Below are 22,734 nucleotides of genomic sequence, written 5' to 3'. Positions count from 1 at the left end.
AATTTAAGCAATTGGAAATAAAGAAGCCTGAAAAAAAATTCAGGGCTTCAACGGGATTCGAACCCGTGACCTCCGCGATACCGGTGCGATGCTCTACCAACTGAGCTATTGAAGCCACACATTGGGAGCGAGGTCAATTGTGAGTTCATATTTTCCCGTGAGAGGAGTGAAATGATGTAATGTATATGAGATGATTCATATATGAACTGTGGATGTATATGAAAGTGATAAATGATCATCGCAGTGAATTTCCAATTTAGCAATTGGAAAGAAAGAAGCCTGAAAAAAAAAAGAATTCCAAGAATTCGTTGGTAGTATTTAGCTACTGTTAGAGTGTCCTCACAAACGGGCAAACAAAATGAGTTATTTTTTTCATTGTTTCTAAGTGTTCATACTGTTACAAATCGCAAAGGCTTAGTCATTTTGTTGCCTGTAGCTAAAGGAACACCTTGAAACTACACATGAAAACACAATTTCACGCTTAACGCCGTTATAAAATCTTTTGTTATTTTTTAACAGGTGGACAAATGGGAAAGAACACTGTCCCTCATTTTGGAAGTCACTGAAATGATATTGACTGTCCAGCGACAATGGATGTATTTAGAGGTATGACTTTCATTTTTCTAATGACATATACATGTATTCTATCTCTGATTTCTGCACTTATGTTAGTTTGTGAGAGACTTGATTGAATTTGCAGTTGATTCAAGTTTCAACTTGTTTGAACCAACCTGTAGCTTGTCTGCCTCACTTTTTACCTTTTATTTTTTTTACAGAACATTTTCCTTGGTGAGGACATTCGTAAACAACTCCCCAGGGAGTCGGCAGAGTTTGATGACGTGAATGCCAACTGGAAGGTGCGACAGTCTGTAAAATTGAATGCAGTGTTCTGTCATTTGTTGCTAAAAATAATTTATGACTTCAGAGCAGTATAAGAACTTTGTTTTGATTGGTTTTGTAACAGGTGATCATGCAGAGATTGAACAAGGATAACAATGCACTCAGAGGGACTCATCATCCAGGTAATGTTTTAAATAAAACTTCTGCTTGTTTGAACCCAGTAACGTTTCCAGCCTCAAAGACGATGAGCAAAAGAAACTGCAAAGCAGAGACTGTTGTTTGTAGTTTCAGTAGTATCAGTCTTCTCTCTTTTCCTAATGATGGGTTGTTGTGCCATTCGAACGTTCTTTGTCTGTTTGTTGTTACCTATTTGCACACTTTCCAATCTAAGATTGGAATTCACAACGTGACTTAGTTTAAAGAGAAAAAAAAAACCCTGCACAGGTTAAAGTATTGCCAGTCCAAATAGTACCTATAACTGATGAGTACACATGCCAAAGTCAGTAAAATTGAGTTGGAATTCAAATTGCAGACTTTGTTATTTGGGGTGAAATAAATAGGAACATGTCACTGTTGAGGATTTCACTCTGGAATAGAAGTCCTGTGTTGACTGCATTAAGGTAGTTTTCTGTAGGAGTAGTAGCAAGATCATTGTTTTGGGTTATGAAATAGTTTTCATTAACGGTTTTGTAGAAGTAGTGGAACAGCATAAGCCCTGACAAAACTAAACTTCAGGAAGTCTCCAGTGAACTATAAATCTGTAAATCACTGTCATTTCACTGGTAACCTTTGATGTTTAGGTCTGCTGGATACACTCAATGACATGAATTTGAAACTGGAAGAGATTCAAAAGTCACTCGATATGTATTTGGAGACAAAGAGGCAGATTTTCCCTCGCTTCTATTTTCTCTCTAATGATGATCTTCTGGAAATACTTGGACAGTCCAAAAACCCTGAAGCTGTAAGTACTATTGAAACATTATTTGGAAATAATATACATTTAAAAACTGGTTAAGCTTGTTCTGTTGTTAATCAACAAGCAATAACTCGATGCCACACTTAATGCGGAGCATTCCTGCCTTTTCTAAATACTCAGTGTCAAGCAGAGAATCTTTTCACACTTGTAACAAAACTGTCACTTATTTTTATCCGTTGAAGATAGCAGGCTGGCTGCCGAAAGCTCATAGTTTTTAATATTTTTTTTACCAGGGAACGTTTTATTCAGTTTTACTATGAATCCTGGTAACGTATCATCGATATTTTTTAAAATTTACCAATAACAAATTCTGTCAACTGTACTCTCTCAGGCAAAAAGCTTGTATTAATTAATGAGCACAACCCTCTGTTAAGCATCAGTGAAGCATTCAAAATGAAATAAAGATATTTTCTAACATTTTATTTTAAAGGTTCAACCTCACTTGAAGAAGTGCTTTGACAACATCAAGTCTCTAAAGATGGCAAAGGTAACAAAACAATATCAAACCCAGGTTATCCTACTAAGAATTGACCCTGTAGTAAGAAATTCAAAGAAAAGGCTATCTTTTTTTAACGTACTGAGAGACGAAAACTACTGGAAGAGCAGAAAAAAGAATTTAAGCGGAAACCTTTCAAGCACTTGAAAGCGATTTTTCTTTTGTGGAGCTCGTCATTACCTAAGTTGTTCGCAATTTAAGTTGTTTGGTGTTTGACTTCTGTCTCTTGAACTTTGACTATTATGTTTATCTTGCTCATGTTTTATTTTGCGCAGTTTTTCTAATCAGATGTGCGCTAGGGACAAAATTGCTTAAAGAAATGACGAATTCATTTACGTGACGAAAGCCACTTTTAGCGCAAAAGTAAGATTTAAATTTATGTACATTTTTAACAGTTTTAAATGAAGAGGAAAGGCAATTTCATTCAACAATGCCATCGTACCTTGCCGGTATATGATCTTGTACAAATAATGTAATTGAAACATTTCGAAGGTAATACAAATCACGTAATACGCAACTCTAGCGCGCGCGATCTTTGCTATGTCACGCGCGCGCATGACATCATAATGAAACGGTCTGTTGATGTTCTGTTGCTGTACCGACTGAACTGCGAGGCTAGACAATCCAATACAATGCACTGCAATACAAAACATTTGTATATCCATGCAAATTGCGTTTCCAAGGAGCAAGACATGGGTTGAATAGATGCTAGATGGCGGTAAGTAAATATGTCGATAGCGTTTCAATTTTAACAATGTTTTTTTTTTTCTTGTTTTAACAGATGGGTATCACACAGAAGACAGAGGCCGTTGGCATGTACTCAGCTGAAGGAGAGTTTGTGGAGTTTGGACATTCTGTTCTCTTGGAAGGGCCAGTCGAGGTATAGATTGATTAGTTATGCCTCTTTCTGTTGTCTTGAAGTTTGAGGTGATCTTTTCTTTTTCACACGAGATATCTGTTAAAGGATAACTCCAAAGAAGTCTCAAAGGTTTGTGCCGGACGGAAGGTTTCTGTTCTTGTAAGGTCTAAGGGGCGTGAGTTAACGTTGGATTGTATTTTACCCTTAGCTTTGTCAGACAGCCATTTTATAATTGTTGCTAAATGTTTTCAGCAAAAGTAGGCGCTTTTTGTCGCTTTTAAGTTAGTTTTGTCGCTTTGTCAGTTTAATGTAGTACCTAAAGTGTTGCACATATTTAGAGCAATTTTCAATTGAGTTTCGTGAAACCAAAGCCAAAGTAATCACTTTGGCCAATCACAAAGGACGCAAACAATCCAGTGAACTAATCAAACTTGAATACATGTAGCCGGCGCTTGAATACATGCGCGGGAAAACATGCACAAATGAATCAAAATTGGTTTTGGTTTTACTTGTGATTGGATGAGAAAGCGGTGGAAGTTTTAAAACCAATCGTTAAGTGTAGTAGTGCAAAAGAAAAGAAAATGCGAATAACTTTAGACACTCAAGTGAAGATTGCTCAGTGTAGTAGATGGATTAAAAATGTGACACGGCATAAGAACTCTGACTTACACATATATTTTAGAGGTAGCATACGTAGCTGCTACCTTCTATCTTAAACTGTACATCAAACTAAAAAAAAAGTTGTTCTGTTCTCTCTGACACTGCTGAAGTTATTGAAAATTTATCATTCATGTTGCAAGTTGAATGACTTAAACTTGTTCTTGTGCATTACGTAGGCATGGCTGTGTGACGTTGAACGGAGCATGCGCTGGACACTGAAGGAACTGCTGAAACAGTGCAGGCTCGCACTAAAGAAGAGCACCAGTAAACGTGACAAATGGGTGAAAGAATGGGCAGGACAGGTAATTAGTGAACTCTTGATCTTTTTTGTCATAACTGATAAGAGCATGAGAAAGATGTTTTGTTCATAATGCCACGAGAGTGGGGCAAAGGAAAAAATCTGAGTTCCCGATAGGAATCGAACTCATGTCCTCCCAAACACCGAACCCTGGCGGGTGCTCTATCCACTCAGCTACGAGAGACTCATGGTGAGCAAGGCCATTTGTTAGGTTCATATGTGACACGCGTCCTGCATACTGCTAGGATCGGCAATGTCAAAAGCGGCGTGAACGCGTGCTGTATGATGATAAATAATGAAAGATGTTCGTAAATTTTACCATGTTGCACAGAACTTGGCAAAAGCAAGACAAACACAACTACTTTTAAAATTCATTGCAGTTGACAATCACATCAAGTCAGATGCAGTGGACTAGTGATTGTACCAAAGCACTGGCCAGCACAAAGGAAAGAGGCGACAAGAAAGCTCTGAAGAGTCTGAAAAAGAAACAGGCAAGTCTGTTTTATTGTCGTTTCTTCTTTCTACTCAGTTTTTTTTTTCCCTACTTGCTGTACTCATTTTTCCCATATTCTTTGTCCTTGTCCTCCTATTTGTTGTTATGGTCAACAAGCAAGAGTTTAACGACAATGGCAATTTCAATGACAATGTAACATTGTCAGTGTTGTTACCATCCTCGTCATCCTTTTCCTTCCTTCCTCCTTCTCCTCCTTCGTCGTCGTCGTCGTCGTCCTCCTCCTCCTCCTCCTCCTCCTCTCTTGTAGCCATGGCCGTTTTCACACTAGAGACGGACAAATCGTCTGAGACGGACAGATCGTCTTAGTGTGAAAACAGGATGGACATGATGTTGGACGTGTAAGTCGTCTGAATTTGTCCGTCAATTTGACCGTCTGGGAAGACGATTTTTCAAAGACGACTTGGTCGTCTAAACGGATAAGTCGAAAAAGCCGTCTTAAATTAACAATAGACGAACAAATCGTCGGACGATTTGTCCGTCTTTTAGTGTGAAAACGGCCAATCTTTGCTTATCTTCAGTTTACTACTACATTTATGGCGTTTTCTGCCTTAGAAAACTATTTTGGTTTCGTTCAACAGAAAAGTAATTTTGTACATGAGAATAATGGCTTAAATGTATTGTGATATACCGTAAAATTCCGGTTAAAAGCCTTCCTTGCTTGATGACAGTACTGAAAAGGGCTAAATGTTGCTTTATTATGATTTTTTAACTTAAAAACGTATTTCGAAAAACACTGCCATGGCTTGTTACGAAACGTTGTTTTTTCAGTACGCTTATAAGACCCCGCCCCCACCCCCCGATATAAGCCCCTCTGTTTATAAGCCCACCCAAAACCCCTCACGAAGTTGTATAAGCCCAGGGCTTATAATCGGAATTTTTAACTCTTTAACTTGATAACACGCGGCTCACTAAGCATAATGATCATTCATTCAAAATAATCAATCCCAACATTTTTTACACAGATCTCCATGCTGAACAAATTTTCGGAGATGATTCGTGGTAACTTAACCAAGATCCAGCGACAGAAGATTGTAGCTCTGGTTACTATTGAGGTACATGCTAGGGATGTGATTGAAAAGATGATCAAGTCTGGCTGCGGTGATGTTACGGCTTTTGAATGGCTTAGTCAGTTGAGACTGTATTGGGACAAGGTTTGTGTTATTATAATATCACGTCTTGTGTTTGCAAAATGAACTGACCTCAGTACATATTTTTGCTTTGCAGATTTTTGGTCTAAATTAATCTGAAATAAGTGGTAGGCAACTTTACCCATCAAAAACATTATCTTTGAACATTTAACTGAAGGTACAACCTTTATCTGGGGATAAAATTAAACTTCGGCTATAAATATCGATTTTTTGAAGGCGTGCGGAAACAACTTGAAAACATTGACCAACGTTTTCAAATTGCAATCCATTTCCATCCGCGACATCCGCAGTTAAACGCGCTTTTAAACAGTTTCAGTGCTCTAAAATAGCAACTGGTAATAAAAATGGACCATTATTTTCAAGATTTTTATGACAAAAATATAAATTTTGGCTGTTCAAAAATCTTTTAAAATCCGTGACACAGTAGTCCCTTTAATGACAAAGGCAAAGTAACAAGAAAACATAAAATAACTTTACGGCCACAGATTTATCATTTTGTTAGTATTAACCTCTTTGAATAAAGCCTTTGTTTTCGTTATTGTAGAAAGCCTAAAATGCAACAAAGATCAACGAACAACAGAATACGAAACCATATAAGACGATAAAAACGTAATTAAGAAATTGTGACAACTTTCAGCTTAACTCTCCTGCAAACAATGTAAAACTCAACTTACCAAAAAATTTAGCCTAGTGCCTGTCATTCCTGATTTATTAATTTTCTTTTGTTTTTGTTTTAGGATATTGATGACTGTGTTGTGCGACAAACGAACACTCAGTTTCAATATGGCTATGAGTATTTAGGGAATTCTGGCCGACTTGTTATCACCCCTCTCACGGACAGGTTTGTATTCCTCGTGATTGCAAGCTTTATTAGGAGGCAGCCTGACTGAGTCAGGGTTGCCACAGGTTAGGAAACGGTAAAGGAAAAATAAAATTCATCAAGGCCAGAGAAAACTGGAATATAACACCCGCTGATTTCATATAATTAATGCTTGAATAAACAAATCGCGATGTTTTTTTCTTAAAAGTGGAGGCTGAAGGCTGCTACTATATATGACATTTTGTATATATTTGGTCAGGGAAATTTTATCTTTATCACGGAAAAGTCAGGGAATTTTGAAAATTGATGTCTGAGGTCCCTGGTTCAAGTCCCGCTCTAACCACTAGGTGGTGTTGTTTCTTTGCTTGTGAATAGCCAACTGTTCTGCCTCCTACCAGTTGGGATTTTTAAACTTGTTATGTTTATTTGAATTTTTTTTTTCGTTTTAGTAAAGTGGCATGCCTAAGAACAAACGTGGTGTAGCTAAGTGCATTGACCACTATAAACAACATGTACATTTCAAATTTGTTTGTCTGCATACCGTATTTTCTCAAATAAACGCCCCGGCGTTTATTTCAAACTTGGCTTCGTGAACCCGGCGTTTATTTGAAGCCGGCGTTTAATCGGGGCCCGGCGTTTATTAAAGGACTGCAATTTTCTGTCAATTTTTCAGATTTATTTATTGTTACCGATCTTCGAGACCAAGGGGCAGTTTGTCAAGGCGGGACGATTTTTCTCTTCGTTCTGACCCGAAAAAGTGTCCCTGGGTATCCAAAGGTGATTATTTCCCAAAGGTGCACTATTACGGATTGAATAGTTTATGTTGCAATCGAGATTTGTGACAAACAGAATATATTTACTTGTTAGCTTGACCTCAAATAAAAGCCCCCGGCGTTTATTTAAAAACTAACAATTTTGACCCGGCGTTTATACGAGGCCGGCGTTTAATCGGGGTCCGGCGTTTAATCGAGAAAATACGGTACATTGTTTTGGCTTATCGGTTGCCAAGCCAAACAAACATCTGTATAGGCTATCAGCATGAGCTGTAGTATATTTTAATGCAATCCATGTTTGTCGTATACAGATGTTACATGACTCTGACAACAGCACTTCACCTTCACCGAGGTGGCAGCCCCAAGGGACCTGCTGGTACAGGCAAGACTGAGACCGTCAAGGATCTCGGGAAAGCACTAGGCAATTACGTCATCGTGGTGAATTGTTCAGAGGGTTTGGACTACAAGTCCATGGGACGCATGTACAGTGGTTTGGCACAGGTACGGTTCATTGCAGTTATACAATTGACTCGAGTGTCGCTGTAAATGTGCAAGCGTATCGCATGGGTCATGGTCCCGTGATTGTGCAACACACACTTGATTCAAAGACCAGGTTGGGGTCAGGAAATAATCGTATAACAAGGATGTTACTTTCAGTGGAAATTATTTTAACTCATCATTTCTTCCCCATTTTCCTGTCGTTAAATCTAAATAAGAAATTAAATAAGAAATAAAAGTGACTCGTAAAAATACCCAGCCATATTACAAGTAAAAACGTTTCCCCAGAATAACCATACTATGTTCTTTCCTTGATTCATTCCCTTTGGCCAATGTCGCCCAAACCTTCAAAGCGTTTCCAGGTTTCTGTAGCATAAAGTGTCTAGGATTGTTTCTGCTTGCACCGTCTGGGGAGTTGGTTGCCCTAACAGTTCACCGCGTCACTATGAGAGAAAAGTGTGCTACCCACAAACATGTCACAGCATTTGCCAAACTCTAAATCCCTCTAGTGCCTTTAATGTGGAAGTTTATGGTATTTACCTCTCTGTTTTTTGTCCTTGTATCTGTAGACTGGAGCTTGGGGCTGCTTTGATGAGTTCAACCGTATCAATATTGAAGTATTGTCTGTAGTGGCACAGCAGATTCTGTCCATTTTGTCCGCTCTGTCAGCGGGTGCTACAAGATTTGTGTTTGAAGGACGGGAGATCAACCTGGTCTGGTCATGTGGCATCTTTATCACAATGAATCCTGGTAAAATGAAATTGTTATTTATACACTAGTTAATTCCTGTCCACTACAGTACTCATACTTTTACATGCTTTTTCTTTCTTACGGTTAGATTTGATGGAATTTGTGTTTTCCGGTGACGAGGTTGCTACATACTTTTACTGCAGCCTGTAGTACAACAGCTTTTCCACTACCTTTGTTTACTTTATTTGCTGTTTGACTAAGACAAGAATCTAAACTTCTTTGAATGCTTCTATGAGCTTGATCTGCCCTACTCCTTCCTCGTTTGTCACATATAGCCTCCTTTTACTTTTTCACAAACTACTTGGCGTGTACCTCCCCATTTCCTTAACATTTTCTATGTCCTTTCTCCCCTTTCTCAATTCCTTTTCTTTCTTCCCTTTTTCATTTAGTGTTATCCACTCAATTGCCGTTTTTAACAATTCGTTTTCCACAATATAGTGCACAGCTTAAATTTGTTTTTGTTACTACAGCAATTAGATGTAAATGTGATGAATTAAAAGGTTGTTTTCCGTCTTACAGGATATGCTGGCAGAACTGAATTGCCAGACAACTTGAAGAGCATGTTTAGACCCATTTCTATGGTTGTGCCAGACTCAGCTATGATTGCAGAAATTATCCTGTTTGCTGAAGGATTTAATAACACAAAGGTCTGTCTTAGCACAAAGATCATACCACATCAACGTTTTTGAATCCCACGTTGAATCACCGACACTAGCTAACGCAACTCGGCCCTAAAGGGTTTCTTTACTAGCCCAAGGTGCATATGTCCTACTAAGACACCATCTTGGTTGGACAAAACAAAATTGTGGTCAGAAAGATTTTTATTCATCGTTGCCGTAAAATGATTCACTATCAAAAAATTGTCCGGACATTATGTCCGACCACACTTGAGATTTCGTCGGACATGAGAAAATTTTGGTCAATGTCCGATGAGCGACTGTTATTTGCAGCCCTGTTGTAGAGATTATCCGGGATGTATTAAAGGAGATGTTTGTTTTTGTTAGGTGCTTGCAAGAAAGGTACACACTCTGTATTCCTTGGCGGTTCAGCAGCTGTCAAAGCAGGATCACTATGACTTTGGTCTGCGAGCTCTCACGTCTGTGTTGAGATATGCTGGGAAAAAGAAGAGGGCGAATCCTGACATGTCTGATGAAGAGGTAAGAGAGACAGAAACGTAAAAAAGAATGCGAGTTTTAACAATCACATCTTAGGTCCTAACTAATCGGAACTTACATTCTGTTCTTGTAGATGTGTGACTGAGGTCAGTCACGCACGACTATGTATAGGAATAAAGAACTAATTTTGGAATATAAAAAACAAGGAAAGATTTATTGCTTTTGCAAATCCCTGCAGATCAATTTTGGACTAGTTCCTTCAGGGTAGAAGTTGATAGAAAAACCTGCATTTTTGCTACAACAGCCCGAAGTTGGACCATAATTGCAATGAAACTTTATTGAAATCCAAGATTTTCAGTATTATTGATTGATCCAGCCAAATTTTTCAAAGAAATTATAATCTGAAGGATTTGGCATAGTCCTAGGCTCGATTACCAGCCGCTGTTCGGGGAATGAGCAAAGACCAGACTCGAGAGAGCGGCGGAAATCGAGCCTAGCATAGTCCTAAAGTAGCTGAAAAGCTTGGTGTTGGGAGTTTCTGTTAGCAAGCGTACTTATTTGCTGCTATTTTTCTATCCGTCAGATTCTGCTGTTGTCCATGAAGGACATGAACATTGCGAAGCTGACGTCACAGGATCTGCCACTGTTTAATGGCATCGTGTCTGATCTGTTTCCCGGAGTCGAGACGCCGACTATTGACTATGGCAAGGTGAGCCAAACCAGTCATTTCTACTGTTACATTATTGCACTGATGCTAACGTTTTTATTCCTTAGTATTCACTGTGCTAACTACAAATATCTCGCGTTACCATTCGATGCAGTTTTCCTTCGTTTTCATTGGCCGAGAGCCTACTGCATGATCTGCAAATAAATGTCTGTAATAATGGAGTGCTGTAATAATGTGCATTACTGTGCGACAGTGTTTTTGCTGAAAATAATATTCTGCCCAGTGATGCTTAACTGTGTCCAATTCTGACAAAAAATGGCAGCCCGTTTTCTAGAGTTGCCTAAAAGCAATTTGAAAAACCACTAGGCCAAAAACTGACAAATTATTGATCGGGTTTTGTTTTTTTGAAATCAATTATTAGCCTCAGCAAATATTGATCTGCTCGTCATCCAACAGCTGTTAAATATTTGTACTGTAGGTTATTTTGGTTTTTGGTAAAGAAAGACCTCTGAATAGTTAATGTGCAAATTGTGGTACTAACGTGTTTTTTCTCCTCTTTTTTCATTTAGCTACGCACTGCAATTGAAAAGGACATCAGGGAAGCCGGTCTCAAACCACACCCGTCTACCATACTGAAAGTGATTCAGTTGTATGAGACCAAGAATTCTAGGTATGCCTTTAAATGTAGAGAATCTGATCTGACCAACGCTTGCTTGTCAACGCTTGTCTGATATGTTTGCCAATGCTTTATGAACGTCTACTGAACCAGAGGTCAACTAGCAATAGAATTATTTAAGAGTTAGAGTTAACAACTCTCAAAATCCGTAATCCAAGATTTTGGAAGGCCAAAATCCAAAATCTTGAATTCACGATTCCCACGCCATAACTCTTTAAAAGTATCTCTGAGAACGTGTTAACGGAATGTTATTTTTCTAGACACTCCACCATGTTAGTGGGTCAAACTGGTTCAGGGAAAAGTGTGTGCTGGAAAATTCTGCAGGCGTCCATGACAAGAATGAAGAGAGATGGAGAGTCCAGCTTCAACATTGTTAGGGTAAGAATACGTAACTGTCCTGTAAAACAAGTCCTTTCTAAAGAGATACATTTTCACTTTTTATCTGAGGATATTGATTGTCTACAAGTGCATGTAATACCTGAGTCAGAGTATTTAAAGGGAACCTCCACTCTAACAACAAGTTGACGTTTGATTGTTTGAAACAATGCCTAAATTTCAAATTTTACAGGACAAGGAGGAAATAACATTTAATAGCAGCAAAAAGTGGAAAAGATTATCGCTTTTAAAATCAGTTGTTTCACACAATAGATCCTCTGCTTCTTAACAATAGTGGCAACCATTACACGTACTAACTACAGGAATAAACGTTGCGTGAACAAGAAATCGCGTCATAGAACTCAAAGCAAAACACTCCAGGGCAGTTACAAAGGACTAATTCAAAGTATAAACGAAAGAGACCCATTATATTTGATAAGTTCTTTTAATTTTAGTAAAATATTACATTCTTTTAAAAAAGGGTCGTTGCAAACAATTACAAGACAGCCAAAATCGGATGACACGCTACAAGATAACGCATCTTTTTTAAACAATCATTCAACACAGAAGTTGTCAGCTACTTTTTAAATTTCCTGAAAAAATAATTATTAAAGACCCCCTTGTGAAACGTCATCGCTTCTGCCTGCATTGCGTGCGGTTTATTTTAAATTTGTCTTTGCTTGTAGGAGTTTCCCATCAACCCCAAGGCTTTATCTCTTGGTGAACTGTATGGAGAGTTTGATCTGAACACAAACGAGTGGACCGATGGGGTATTGTCTAGTGTTATGAGACTCACATGCTCAGGTAAATAAGCTTGATATCAACCGCGATGTTGCAAGTTTTACAGCAACAGCAACAGGTCTGCATATATCTTTGCCGCAGGATAAAGGTTGCGAAATGCTGTTTTTATTCGTCCTTATTGCTGTTTGCAAAGTTTTACTATTATAATGCGTTCTGACTATTACCACTCAAAGCTGCGCTCTTAGAATAATTGCAGGGTGCCCGAAGGCTCTTCTGTAAGAAATCCTGGGTGCCCAGCTCTTAAAAGCTTTCATGATAGCAAAGTTATACAAGTCGCCCAAAGACAAAAGTGGGTCGCCTGTGGCACCCGGGCTCTGCTAAAGCACAGCTCTGCCACTACAAATGTTGTGGTTCAATTTTACCCTTGATACAATTTCGTTTTCCATTGTTCGTTCTTTGGTAATATATAATAATGAATATAAAACATACCAAATTGTACTAAGGGTAAAATTTACCACAACATATACATTCTTGCTATTTTTCACCTAACTACGTTTTACTGTACAATGCTCTATTTTTACACAACGACACTTCAAAACTTATGGATTTACACTATTGACAGTGTCTTATTTAATGTCTCTCTTATTAGATGAGCGTCCAGATGAGAAGTGGATTCTATTTGATGCTCCTGTGGACACGCTGTGGATTGAATCAATGAACTCTGTTATGGACGACAACAAAGTGCTAACACTCATCAACGGTGAACGTATCGCCATGCCTGATCAGGTTAGACTGCAAACCATTCTGTGCCACAAGAGCAGTTTTCAATTGCATGAGCATGTTCTGGGATCATAGCTTATTTTCCTTTTCTCTACAGTCTCAGTCACCAACATTCATGACTACCTCAACCAGCCAATCACTGCAGACGAACTGTTAACAATTTTTTGATGCGTTGTATTTATTTGTGATCTTTTCATTTTCAAGGTTTCGTTACTGTTTGAGGTAGAAGACCTTGCTGTAGCATCACCAGCCACAGTCAGTCGATGTGGTATGGTGTTCACTGACTACAAAGATCTCGGCTGGCAGCCTTATGTGGATTGTTGGCTTGAAAAGAGACACGACAAGGTATGTTTGTCACTAAGGATAAGGAGGCAAAGATTTGTAGCGTGACAATTCTCAGTCCCAGCAGTAGTCATTGCGTTGGATACTGTAAGAAAATGGGAATACATAAAGTGAATACTTTATTTACCCACGGATTGTAGAGTGGCTTTAACGTAACTAATATCTCCGAGCATTCTAACAGTACAACGAAAAAACCGGCAAAGACCAGACCACAACACCGGGAACTTCGTGCCCTACTCTTTACGATAAGTGTGTGGGGTTTTTTACGTCCCCTTTCTGACTTTTAAACACTGAAGATGCAGGAGACGGGGCCTATGGTTTACCGTCCGTATCCGAGAAGACTAGAATATCTAACCATTTGCAGATGTTATTGCAAAGGCAGCATATTCTCCTCAGTTATTTTAAGACCCCGAATCTTGGTCCGGTCTGGAGCTCTACTAACTTAACTGAGCTAAACGGTCGGCGCTTAACGTTCAGGCACTAAGGGCGCTTTCCATTTGTCAGAACTGGCCGGCCGGTCCGGTCCGGTGGTTTTGAATGCGAAATGGGCAGTTTCCACGAGATTTTCCCACAAATCCACCACAACAGTATATAATATTTACGGTTTGACTGATTTGACAGGACAAATCTGACTAACAACAACAGAATTCTGGTCTCCAATATAGCGGTGTGGCTGGCCAGTTCCGACTAATCGAAAGCGCCCTAAGTAAAGTTCCGTCTGTTTACGTAAATCTCACTAGCCAATGGCTGGCAGAAACGAAAAAGTGATAGCCCAAGTTCACGGATCCTTGTCTCGGCACTATTTTGATCTTTAATGTTTTACTTTTGTACAGCAATCCGTGGAGCACCTTCAGAGGTTGTTTGAGAAGTTCGTACCCAAGGTACTGGATTTCCGAAGCCATCACTGCAAGGAACTTGTACCTACCTCAGAACTGAACTCTGTGGTGTCCCTGTGTGTTTTGTTTGACGCGCTAGCAACAGAGGAGAATGGGGTTAGTGACAACCTTTATTTTCAACTCACAGTTGAAGAGAAATTTTTCTATTAAAATGGAACCCCAATATAACGCACTTCATTATAACGACGTCCCTGGTATAACAAACGGCATTCTTTGTTCCAGTACAGTGGAACCTCGATTTAACGAATCTCTATATAACGAAGTCCCCAGTATAACGAATGATGTTCTTTAGCCCTGTGAAAGTTACCAACAGTAAAAATAGTAGGGAACCATGTGAATGTCACTCGGTCACTAGCCAAGTGTTAATTTGAAAAACAAACAAACAAACAAACAACCTCCCTCCCCCCCCCCCCCCCCCAAAAAAAAAAAAAAAAAACTGAACAAAACAAAACACATGAAATATCAGTTTTCAATATGCATTTCGGAAACTTATCTACTAGTTTATGAAATGATCCTCGCAGTGTTAGCAATTTAAGCAATTGCAATTTTTAGCCTGAAAAAAATTCCAGGCTATAACAGGGTTTGAAACCCAGGACCTCCGCGATACCCGTGCGTTGCTCTACCAACTAAGCTATAAAGCCTTGATACGTTGGGAGCAGGTCACTTGTGGGTCCTAATGTGGATGACAAAGTGAAGATATAAATTATCCACAGTTTACATACATGTATATGACTTTCATATATTCACTTTGTCATCTACTAGTTTATTTCTCATAGCAAGTTTGGTCTTTCGTGGAGTTACAAAGTTGTTTCCGGCTGCTCTTTTACAATTTTAGCCATTGTTACTTATATTTTTATCACTGTTTCTAATTCTATAGGTTCATCCACATGAAGACAGTTATCCTCGCATGATCGAGCTGTGGTTCTTGTTCTCGTTAATCTGGTCCATTTGTGCGTCAGTAGATGAAGACAGCAGAAAGAAAATGGACAATTTCCTGCGAGAAATTGAAGGCCAATTCCCTGCAAAGGTAAAAATAAATTGAATTGTTGAACATGTGAAGAAGAGAATTGGAGTTAGATATACTGTGTTTGCAATTATTGCAAAGAAGCACACTCCTTCTAAGGACAAAAAAAAGGGAATGAAAGTTTCTTTTTCTCTTCTCCTCTCTCTTCTCTACCTTTTGGCGCTGTTGCTATTTTTTTCCTTTCTTGTTGGCGCAGAAACGTACATGTCCGAGAACACTGACGTCACTGTTTATTGACCAGGTTTCGATTAATCCAGACATATGAACTGGGATGGGGTTTGAAATGAAGAAATAATTATCACTGCCATTGTGTTGGAAATCAGAGCAAACGCCAAGAGCCCTAAAAATTTTCAGAGATATGAATACCTTTTACAGTAATAAGCATCCCTGTTGAGTTATTACACCTATATTTATAGTTGTAAAATTCATTAACTATTCATAAGGGTGCAAACCAATTCTAGCACTGTATTCAGATCACATGTACACAATTATAAACCCCAATACAAATCAAACAATAGAATTAACTTTTGATACAGACTCCTGCTCAGCTAATTAGTATTCATTAACTTTTGATACAGATCTCTACTGATTCGCATAACAATACTTTGCATTCAATTTATTGTTTTCATTTCACAAGTAGAATAAAATATTCGCGTCCGATCTGTATGGCCGTTTACAATGGCTCGCCTATCGGCTCGCCATTGTAAACGCCCATACAAATCTCCCGCTCATATTTTATCTACTACTAAGATAGCTGATACTCCATCTTTTTTTTGTTTCAAAGGATACTGTGTATGAGTATCATGTGGACACCAAACAGAAGGCTTGGGCTTTGTGGGAAGATAAACTCAGAAGTGGATGGCGATACACACCGAAGTACGTGTACAAATGTTCTCAGCATTCCTTTCTTGATCTTTGCTTTGTTTTCAATTTTAAAACCCCACCCCCTCTTTGTTAGAAAGTGATGCTTTATCTCAAGCATTCCGTTATTTCCCGTGCCATTTTGTTTCCGTTATATTTCCAGTATATCATGTAATGACTCAAGAATATAAGGATGTATAGTGCTAAGGATTGTTGTGTCTTTAAACCACTCAACAACATTTTCACAATTTTGAACTGGAAAGTAACCACAGAATGGGAATTTAGCTTCCCCCTCATAACTTCATGTACGTTTTTCTTTCATCCCCTTTATTTTTCTTTTCTTTTTACGTCCCTTGTACATGACAAAGTATCTGTATACTTTTACTAAACTAATTCACTACTGGCCAAATTCTTGGCAGATATTAACTTTGTGTGTGTGGCGCTCAGGTATTTGTTTGTTTCCGAAGAGTAAATTGCTCCTTTAATCTGGGTATCTACTTTTGCCTTTGATACATATCACTTAAACTGTACTACTTTTTGATTTTCAAAATTGATTGTAATATCGTTTGTTTTGGTTATAGCATGCCATTTTACAAGATCATGGTACCCACAGTGGACACTGTACGATACGACTTCTTGGTGTACAGTCTGCTCCAGGCTAAGCGACCTGTCCTTCTGACAGGTCCTGTGGGGACTGGAAAGACGTCCTTGGCGCAGAAGGTGTTACAGAGACTGGACCCTAAGATCTACAGTCTGTTGGTCATTAACATGTCTGCACAGGTGCGTCAAAAAATGATTCTTACACCTTTCTTCCTGTTCAGGATTTTTGCCTCGTTAGGCAATCCTTACTCTTGTGTAACACTCCAAGCGTCTGCGAAGAAGTATAAACATAGTCTCACGTTAAGGTAGTTTTTGTTGACATTCCTTTTTTTCTTCAGACGTCTTCCAACAATGTTCAAGAAATCATCGAGAGCAAGGTGGAGAAACGAACAAAAGGTAAATGTTCCCAATCTTCTAGCTTCAATCAGTTCACTTCTTGTAGGGCCTTGTTATGTCAAAAAGTATTTTACCGATATCAGCTACTGTAGCTCCATAATAAGCATAATAATAATAAGCCCACACCCCTCCCGAAAAAAGATTTTGAAATTCTCACGACTGTTATACCAAACTTTATGGAGCAGTTTTGAGGGAAATTACAGTGTGATAACTGTATCTTGATGTGTTTTATCAAGGTGTTTATGTACCAATCGGCGGTAAGCAGCTGATCAACTTCATGGATGACTTCAACATGCCAGCTAAAGACACATTTGGTTCCCAGCCCCCTCTGGAGCTCATCAGACTCTGGTTGGACTATGGCTTCTGGTATGATAGACTCAAACAGACAGTCAAGTACATCAAGGTTAGTACGTCCAAGTAGCACGCCAGCATGGTAGACGTTTGCTAAGACTGACTGTATTATTTCTCCTTAGCAATTTTCTCGTTCTAACCTACAGCACTCGAAAATGGCAGCTATGCGAGATAACTTTTGGTCTGAAACGGTTAAGTAATCTTGAATAAATCTCATGTCACGTCACGTCACGTTATGTCGTGTCATGTCATGGCACGTCACGTCACGACATTCCATGTCATGTCAGGTTTGGTTTAAGGCTTGGTTAAGGTATACAAGTGAGCGTCATGTAAAAGACTTTGGATATTTATGCACCTTAAAGGCGTTATGAAGTTTCACTAAATTGTTGAATAAGGTGTTCTTACGCTAATTGACACATTGTTTCTTTTGTAATCGATATATTCTTGTCTTATTCAACTCAACAGGGCATGCATCTGTTGGCTTCCATGGGTCCACCAGGTGGCGGCAGAATGGTGATCTCGAAGAGACTGCAGAGCAGATTCAACTTGATCAACATGACCTTCCCTCAGGTAAATAACATACAGATTTCTCTCTCTGTAGTGTCACAAACCTCCCTCTGTAGTGTCACAAGGGTAATTGTATCCTGACATTTGTTCTCAGATAAAATAGATAGCACCTTTAGCGCGTAAACAGTACTCATTCATCAATACTATGATAAACCTGCCTCCTCCCCAGGCGTTCTCCTCCTTGGTCATGCACGGTTCGCTTGGCATTGTGGGCCTGATTCTGACGGCTTGCTCCCTAACCATCAACCTACCGCGCTCTCTGTTTTCCCGCCTACCAATTGCCTTACCGCCTTAACCAGCTGGCCGACCGGCGCCAGGGGACGAGGCAAATGATAAACAGGCTGCTACTTACAATAAACTTCACACATACTCCTGCGTTTCCCCATGTTGAGTGCACGTTTTATTTCTAATTTCAGGAAAGTCAAATCAAGCGCATTTTTGGCACCATGATCAACCAGAAGCTGCAGGACTTTGAAGAAGACGTGAAGGCTCTTGGTGATCTAATGACTCAGGTGACTTGAGATACTGTAGCTTAATTGTAGCTTACTCACTCGATGCATATGAATACTCTATGCAGAAGTTTACCATTGCGCGCCAACGTTTACATTACTGTTTCTCTTTTAGGCAACCATTGACATCTACAACGCCATCATCGCTAAAATGCTGCCGACGCCAACCAAGATACACTACTTGTTCAACCTGAGAGACATATCCAGGGTATGTACTAGCATTTATCCCTTGGGGAGGGGGCGACCCCCATTTATACTATGTGTAAGCCATATGACTGTAAACTGACAGATGTGGTCTTATCGTGGCCTTTTTAGTCAGCTTGACTAGTTTTTGCATGTCTTTTTTATCCAGTTCAATATTTCCTCAGTTTTTTACGGTAACATTGCACGAGATTACTGGTCATAGGTGGGATATAAAACTATTTTCCGAAATTGGGTGGGACACCAAATTCGATCCACTTGAAACAATGTAGAATACTCCTTCCTTTCCTGAAGCATTTACATAGTCTTCTTTTAATCACTCCCTCGCAACATCAGTTAGATAGTTTGTTCTTGTTAACACTCCCTTCTAATTCAAATCTGTGTTGTCGCTGTAGGTATTCCAAGGCTTACTCCGTGCCAATAAGGACTTCCATGACACAAAGACAGCCATATCCAGACTCTGGGTCCACGAGTGTTTCAGGTAACTGCTGTTAATTTAGCAGTTATGGTCAGTTATCGATAGATTCGCCTGAAAGGAATGCTTCCTTAATAGGGGCTATGTCACGCAATTTTAGGCAATTTCGGCACTGACCAACTGAACATAGAATTAACTGAAGTATCACAATAGCGAAAAGAAACGCAGAAAGGCCAAAAAAGGGGCATGGATGGGCAAAATTCGAGGAGATTAAAACGTATTGCGTTCAGGTAAACTTAACAAACGTCGACCCGGGCCGACGTTTTTCAAGTTTATCTCAATTTGTATGAAAGTGTCATTTACAATGTTCGAAAATCATCCTTGTTTGTTATGTGGCCGTGATTTTGCCGATAAAAAACTTTTGCTCTGCCAATTTGAAGTTTAGAGCTCTAAATTAACGAAAATAAATAGAATTACCTAAATCATACTAAAAGGAGTATAACTTGCATGTGAAACTTGGTGATCGCGTTATGATGTTTTCCTATTATTTTTTTCAGGGTATTCTCTGACCGTCTGATTGATGCTGCAGACCATGAAGCTTTTGTCTCATTGTTGAGCGACAAACTTGGCACCATGTTTGATCTCACTTTTCACAATCTCTGCCCCAACAAGCAGCCACCAATATTTGGTATGTTATTGTTAGCGAAAAGCGGCCTAGAGAATTGAATCAAAACTAGCAATCAATAAAAAATGTGACTTTTTGTAGGCTTACGTACTCCTAGAGTCAATCAAACGAGGACCACATAAACAGATTGTATGTTTTTCAAATGTAACAAACGATGCCCACAAACACCTTAACAACACGTCACAAACGACGTTTCAGTAATTTTGTCAGAGCTTGTAGATATTTTAAAAACGGCATAGCGCTAAATGACAGTGTAGTGAACTACGTAAGTAAGTAACTTTATTAACATAAAAGACATGCCGAAGTGGTCCTTTTCAGTGTTGCTTACATCGAGTACATTCTGCAGGTGACTTCATGAAAGATGGCGCGGTGTATGAAGACATGATGGATTTCAAGGCGCTAAAGAAATACATGGAGGAACAACTGGAGGATTATAACATGGAACCAGGAGTTATTGCTATGGATCTTGTGCTGTTCAGAGATGCCATTGAACATGGTAAGAAAACTTCAATTCATTCTCGCCTTGTGTATCGTAAAAACTTCGGGGGAGGGGGGGGGGTAGAGGGGGGATTAATGCTATGAAGATAGATGAATGAGATGTTCAATGCCGGTGATGTTTAATAACATTTCTCCACGAAAAAAGAAGCAATAAAAAAATAACATTGTGGACAGATTTCAAAACATAGTGAGCTCTAAATGATCGTTTTTTTGCTCAAGAATTGACTTGCGAGTGGCGGCGGTTATGTAAAAAAGTGTTATTTTTCCTCTTTAATGACGTGTTCTAAAAAAAAAATTTGTGTAATGTCAATGATACACAGTTCAACATTTGTTGAGCAGCAACTGTTGCGACTGCTATTCAACAAATGTTGAACAGTGTATTATGTGATGTTGAGTGATAAAACATGCCATTCAACATGTTGAACGTTGTTGTACGGAATAGAGCCTGGCTCTATTCAGTTCAACAAATTGTAACATTTGTTGCTCAACAAATGTTGAACCTTGTGTCATTGGCTTAATGGAGAAGAAATCTTAGCTAATTAACAAACAACGAAGATCTGATCGTGGGATTTTGTATGTTTCTTTCCACACAGTGACTCGTATAATCCGTGTGATTGCTCAGCCGCGTGGCAACATGTTGTTGATTGGTATTGGAGGCAGTGGACGGCAGAGTCTTAGTCGGCTGTCAGCCTACATCATCGGCTTCAAAGTGTTCCAGATTGAAGTCACAAAACACTACAGGAAAAACGAGTTCAGGGAAGGTACGTATGGCAGAATTCGAAAAAAGAGCAATGATCTAGACAGTTTCGTGTTTGCTGAACTAAGGAAAAAATTCATTCCAAAAGTTTGTAGAGTGCGCTATGCGTTGAGTGAAGATGCGGCTTTTTTTCGCCATTAGTACAACCAAAGCCAAAAATAGTTATTTAACTTATGTGACTTCTGGGACTCACTGTGCGAAAGATGATAAAAGATGACGACTTTCCGTGCTTGCCTCCGGTTTTCATGATTTTTTTGCTTGGAGTTCTGATTGCTTTTTGTAATTCCGCTTTTTAGTACTTCCCTCTAAAATTAACTCGAGTTAAGTTTCACAACAGTGACTTGGAAACCTGTACAGCGCACCGCAGATTCATTTAAATTTGAGAAAAAGTCTTGACTATAGATCACTTTAGAAATAATTTTAAATGTATGTTTAGTGGCTTCGTAAAGCACAGCGTAATGTCTAGATTTGCACCAAGTCGCCCTCTATAATATGCGAGCGTAGCCAGCCTAAACCGCGCGTCGAAGGACTTTGAGAAAGTCTACGTAACGTTAATAATCTTGTTATCTTAGATTTGAAGCGCCTGTACTTCCTCACCGGTGTTGAGAACAAGCCCACAGTGTTCCTGTTTAATGACACTCAAGCCTTGGAAGAATCTTTCCTTGAAGACATCAGTAACATCCTCAGCAGTGGAGAAGTACCAAATCTTTACAAACCCGAAGAGTTTGAAGAGGTTGGTGTGTTTTGCTTTCATTTCAAGGCTCACGTCTTACGTTAACTTTGTTAAAGGCTGCCCAATTTAGTGGGTTTATAAGTTGCACTCATTTTTCGTACAGAGCTTACTGCAAATCAGTTTTCCTTGGACTGTAAGCAAACGTTTGATATACAATAACCTACGATCAGGGTCGCCGTTTCCCCGCAAAAATCCCTTCCTGGGGGCCTCAACGTTTTTTTACTGGGAGTCTCATATGTTTTTCCAGGGAGATTGGTATGTTAAAAAAAAAAAAAAAATTTTTATTTCCTTATAAATTAAAACAAAAATCAAAGTAGAAATCCTTGTATGGTTCCTCGGGAATCACTTATGTTTTCCTCAGAGGTCTGGTGTGATTTTGCCGGAAAAGAATGCGTTGTTTGAAACACGAAACTAGAACTAACAGAACTTAGAAGACACCACGCGGACGTTAGCATATCACAGTTCGTGCAATTTCTCGAAGCTTCAGGTACACGAAAGCAAGCCTATACATAGGTTAGAGAAAGCCAAGAAATCTGTACATTTAGAAGAATTGACTGCAATCATGTTACTATCTCTTTACAGGTCCGCTCCACACTGACAGAGGAAGCACGCAAAGAAGGAATCGTTGACACTCCAGAGACTATGTTTAATTTCTTTATTGAGCGAGTCAGAAGTAATCTTCATATAATCCTTTGCATGAGTCCAGTGGGTGATCCGTTTAGGTAGGTTAGCGTGAATGGCGTTGTGAAAAAAGTTGTATTTTCGAACGGACTGGGTTTGAAACCTGGCTGGGATCATTGTGTTGTGTCCTCGAGCAAGACAATGTACTCTCACAGTGACTCTCTACACCCAGGTGCATAAATGCACAATGAGAGCAACTCTAGCCGGCGATGAGCTAAAAGCATCCCATCAA

The 22,734-nt window shown here is 39.2% G+C and overlaps 1 protein-coding gene across 1 annotated transcript in view; it reads left to right on the top strand.

The window, feature by feature from the left end:
* Positions 1-22,734, top strand: part of LOC144663352 (dynein axonemal heavy chain 2-like) — an 80,367-nt gene that overhangs the window by 30,139 nt on the left and 27,494 nt on the right. The window contains exons 29-63 of the mRNA XM_078524257.1: positions 520-606; positions 777-857; positions 965-1,022; positions 1,641-1,801; positions 2,247-2,303; positions 3,094-3,192; positions 4,008-4,133; positions 4,510-4,620; positions 5,606-5,794; positions 6,529-6,632; positions 7,696-7,885; positions 8,452-8,632; positions 9,152-9,279; positions 9,637-9,789; positions 10,331-10,456; positions 10,984-11,084; positions 11,351-11,468; positions 12,152-12,269; positions 12,856-12,992; positions 13,191-13,331; positions 14,162-14,320; positions 15,102-15,251; positions 16,033-16,124; positions 16,691-16,889; positions 17,048-17,105; positions 17,342-17,508; positions 17,922-18,026; positions 18,440-18,535; positions 18,648-18,740; positions 19,129-19,214; positions 19,706-19,836; positions 20,180-20,329; positions 20,925-21,092; positions 21,661-21,821; positions 22,404-22,543. Coding sequence (XP_078380383.1) covers positions 520-606; positions 777-857; positions 965-1,022; positions 1,641-1,801; positions 2,247-2,303; positions 3,094-3,192; positions 4,008-4,133; positions 4,510-4,620; positions 5,606-5,794; positions 6,529-6,632; positions 7,696-7,885; positions 8,452-8,632; positions 9,152-9,279; positions 9,637-9,789; positions 10,331-10,456; positions 10,984-11,084; positions 11,351-11,468; positions 12,152-12,269; positions 12,856-12,992; positions 13,191-13,331; positions 14,162-14,320; positions 15,102-15,251; positions 16,033-16,124; positions 16,691-16,889; positions 17,048-17,105; positions 17,342-17,508; positions 17,922-18,026; positions 18,440-18,535; positions 18,648-18,740; positions 19,129-19,214; positions 19,706-19,836; positions 20,180-20,329; positions 20,925-21,092; positions 21,661-21,821; positions 22,404-22,543 — 4,421 coding nt within the window. The remainder of the gene's footprint in view (positions 1-519; positions 607-776; positions 858-964; positions 1,023-1,640; positions 1,802-2,246; positions 2,304-3,093; positions 3,193-4,007; positions 4,134-4,509; positions 4,621-5,605; positions 5,795-6,528; positions 6,633-7,695; positions 7,886-8,451; positions 8,633-9,151; positions 9,280-9,636; positions 9,790-10,330; positions 10,457-10,983; positions 11,085-11,350; positions 11,469-12,151; positions 12,270-12,855; positions 12,993-13,190; positions 13,332-14,161; positions 14,321-15,101; positions 15,252-16,032; positions 16,125-16,690; positions 16,890-17,047; positions 17,106-17,341; positions 17,509-17,921; positions 18,027-18,439; positions 18,536-18,647; positions 18,741-19,128; positions 19,215-19,705; positions 19,837-20,179; positions 20,330-20,924; positions 21,093-21,660; positions 21,822-22,403; positions 22,544-22,734) is intronic.

The sequence above is a fragment of the Oculina patagonica genome, chromosome 8 (genome assembly GCF_052425735.1).
Source record: "Oculina patagonica isolate OP01 chromosome 8, crgOcupat, whole genome shotgun sequence".
Classification (NCBI taxonomy): Eukaryota; Metazoa; Cnidaria; class Anthozoa; order Scleractinia; family Oculinidae; genus Oculina; species Oculina patagonica.
This window is presented reverse-complemented; position numbering and strand designations above follow the sequence as displayed.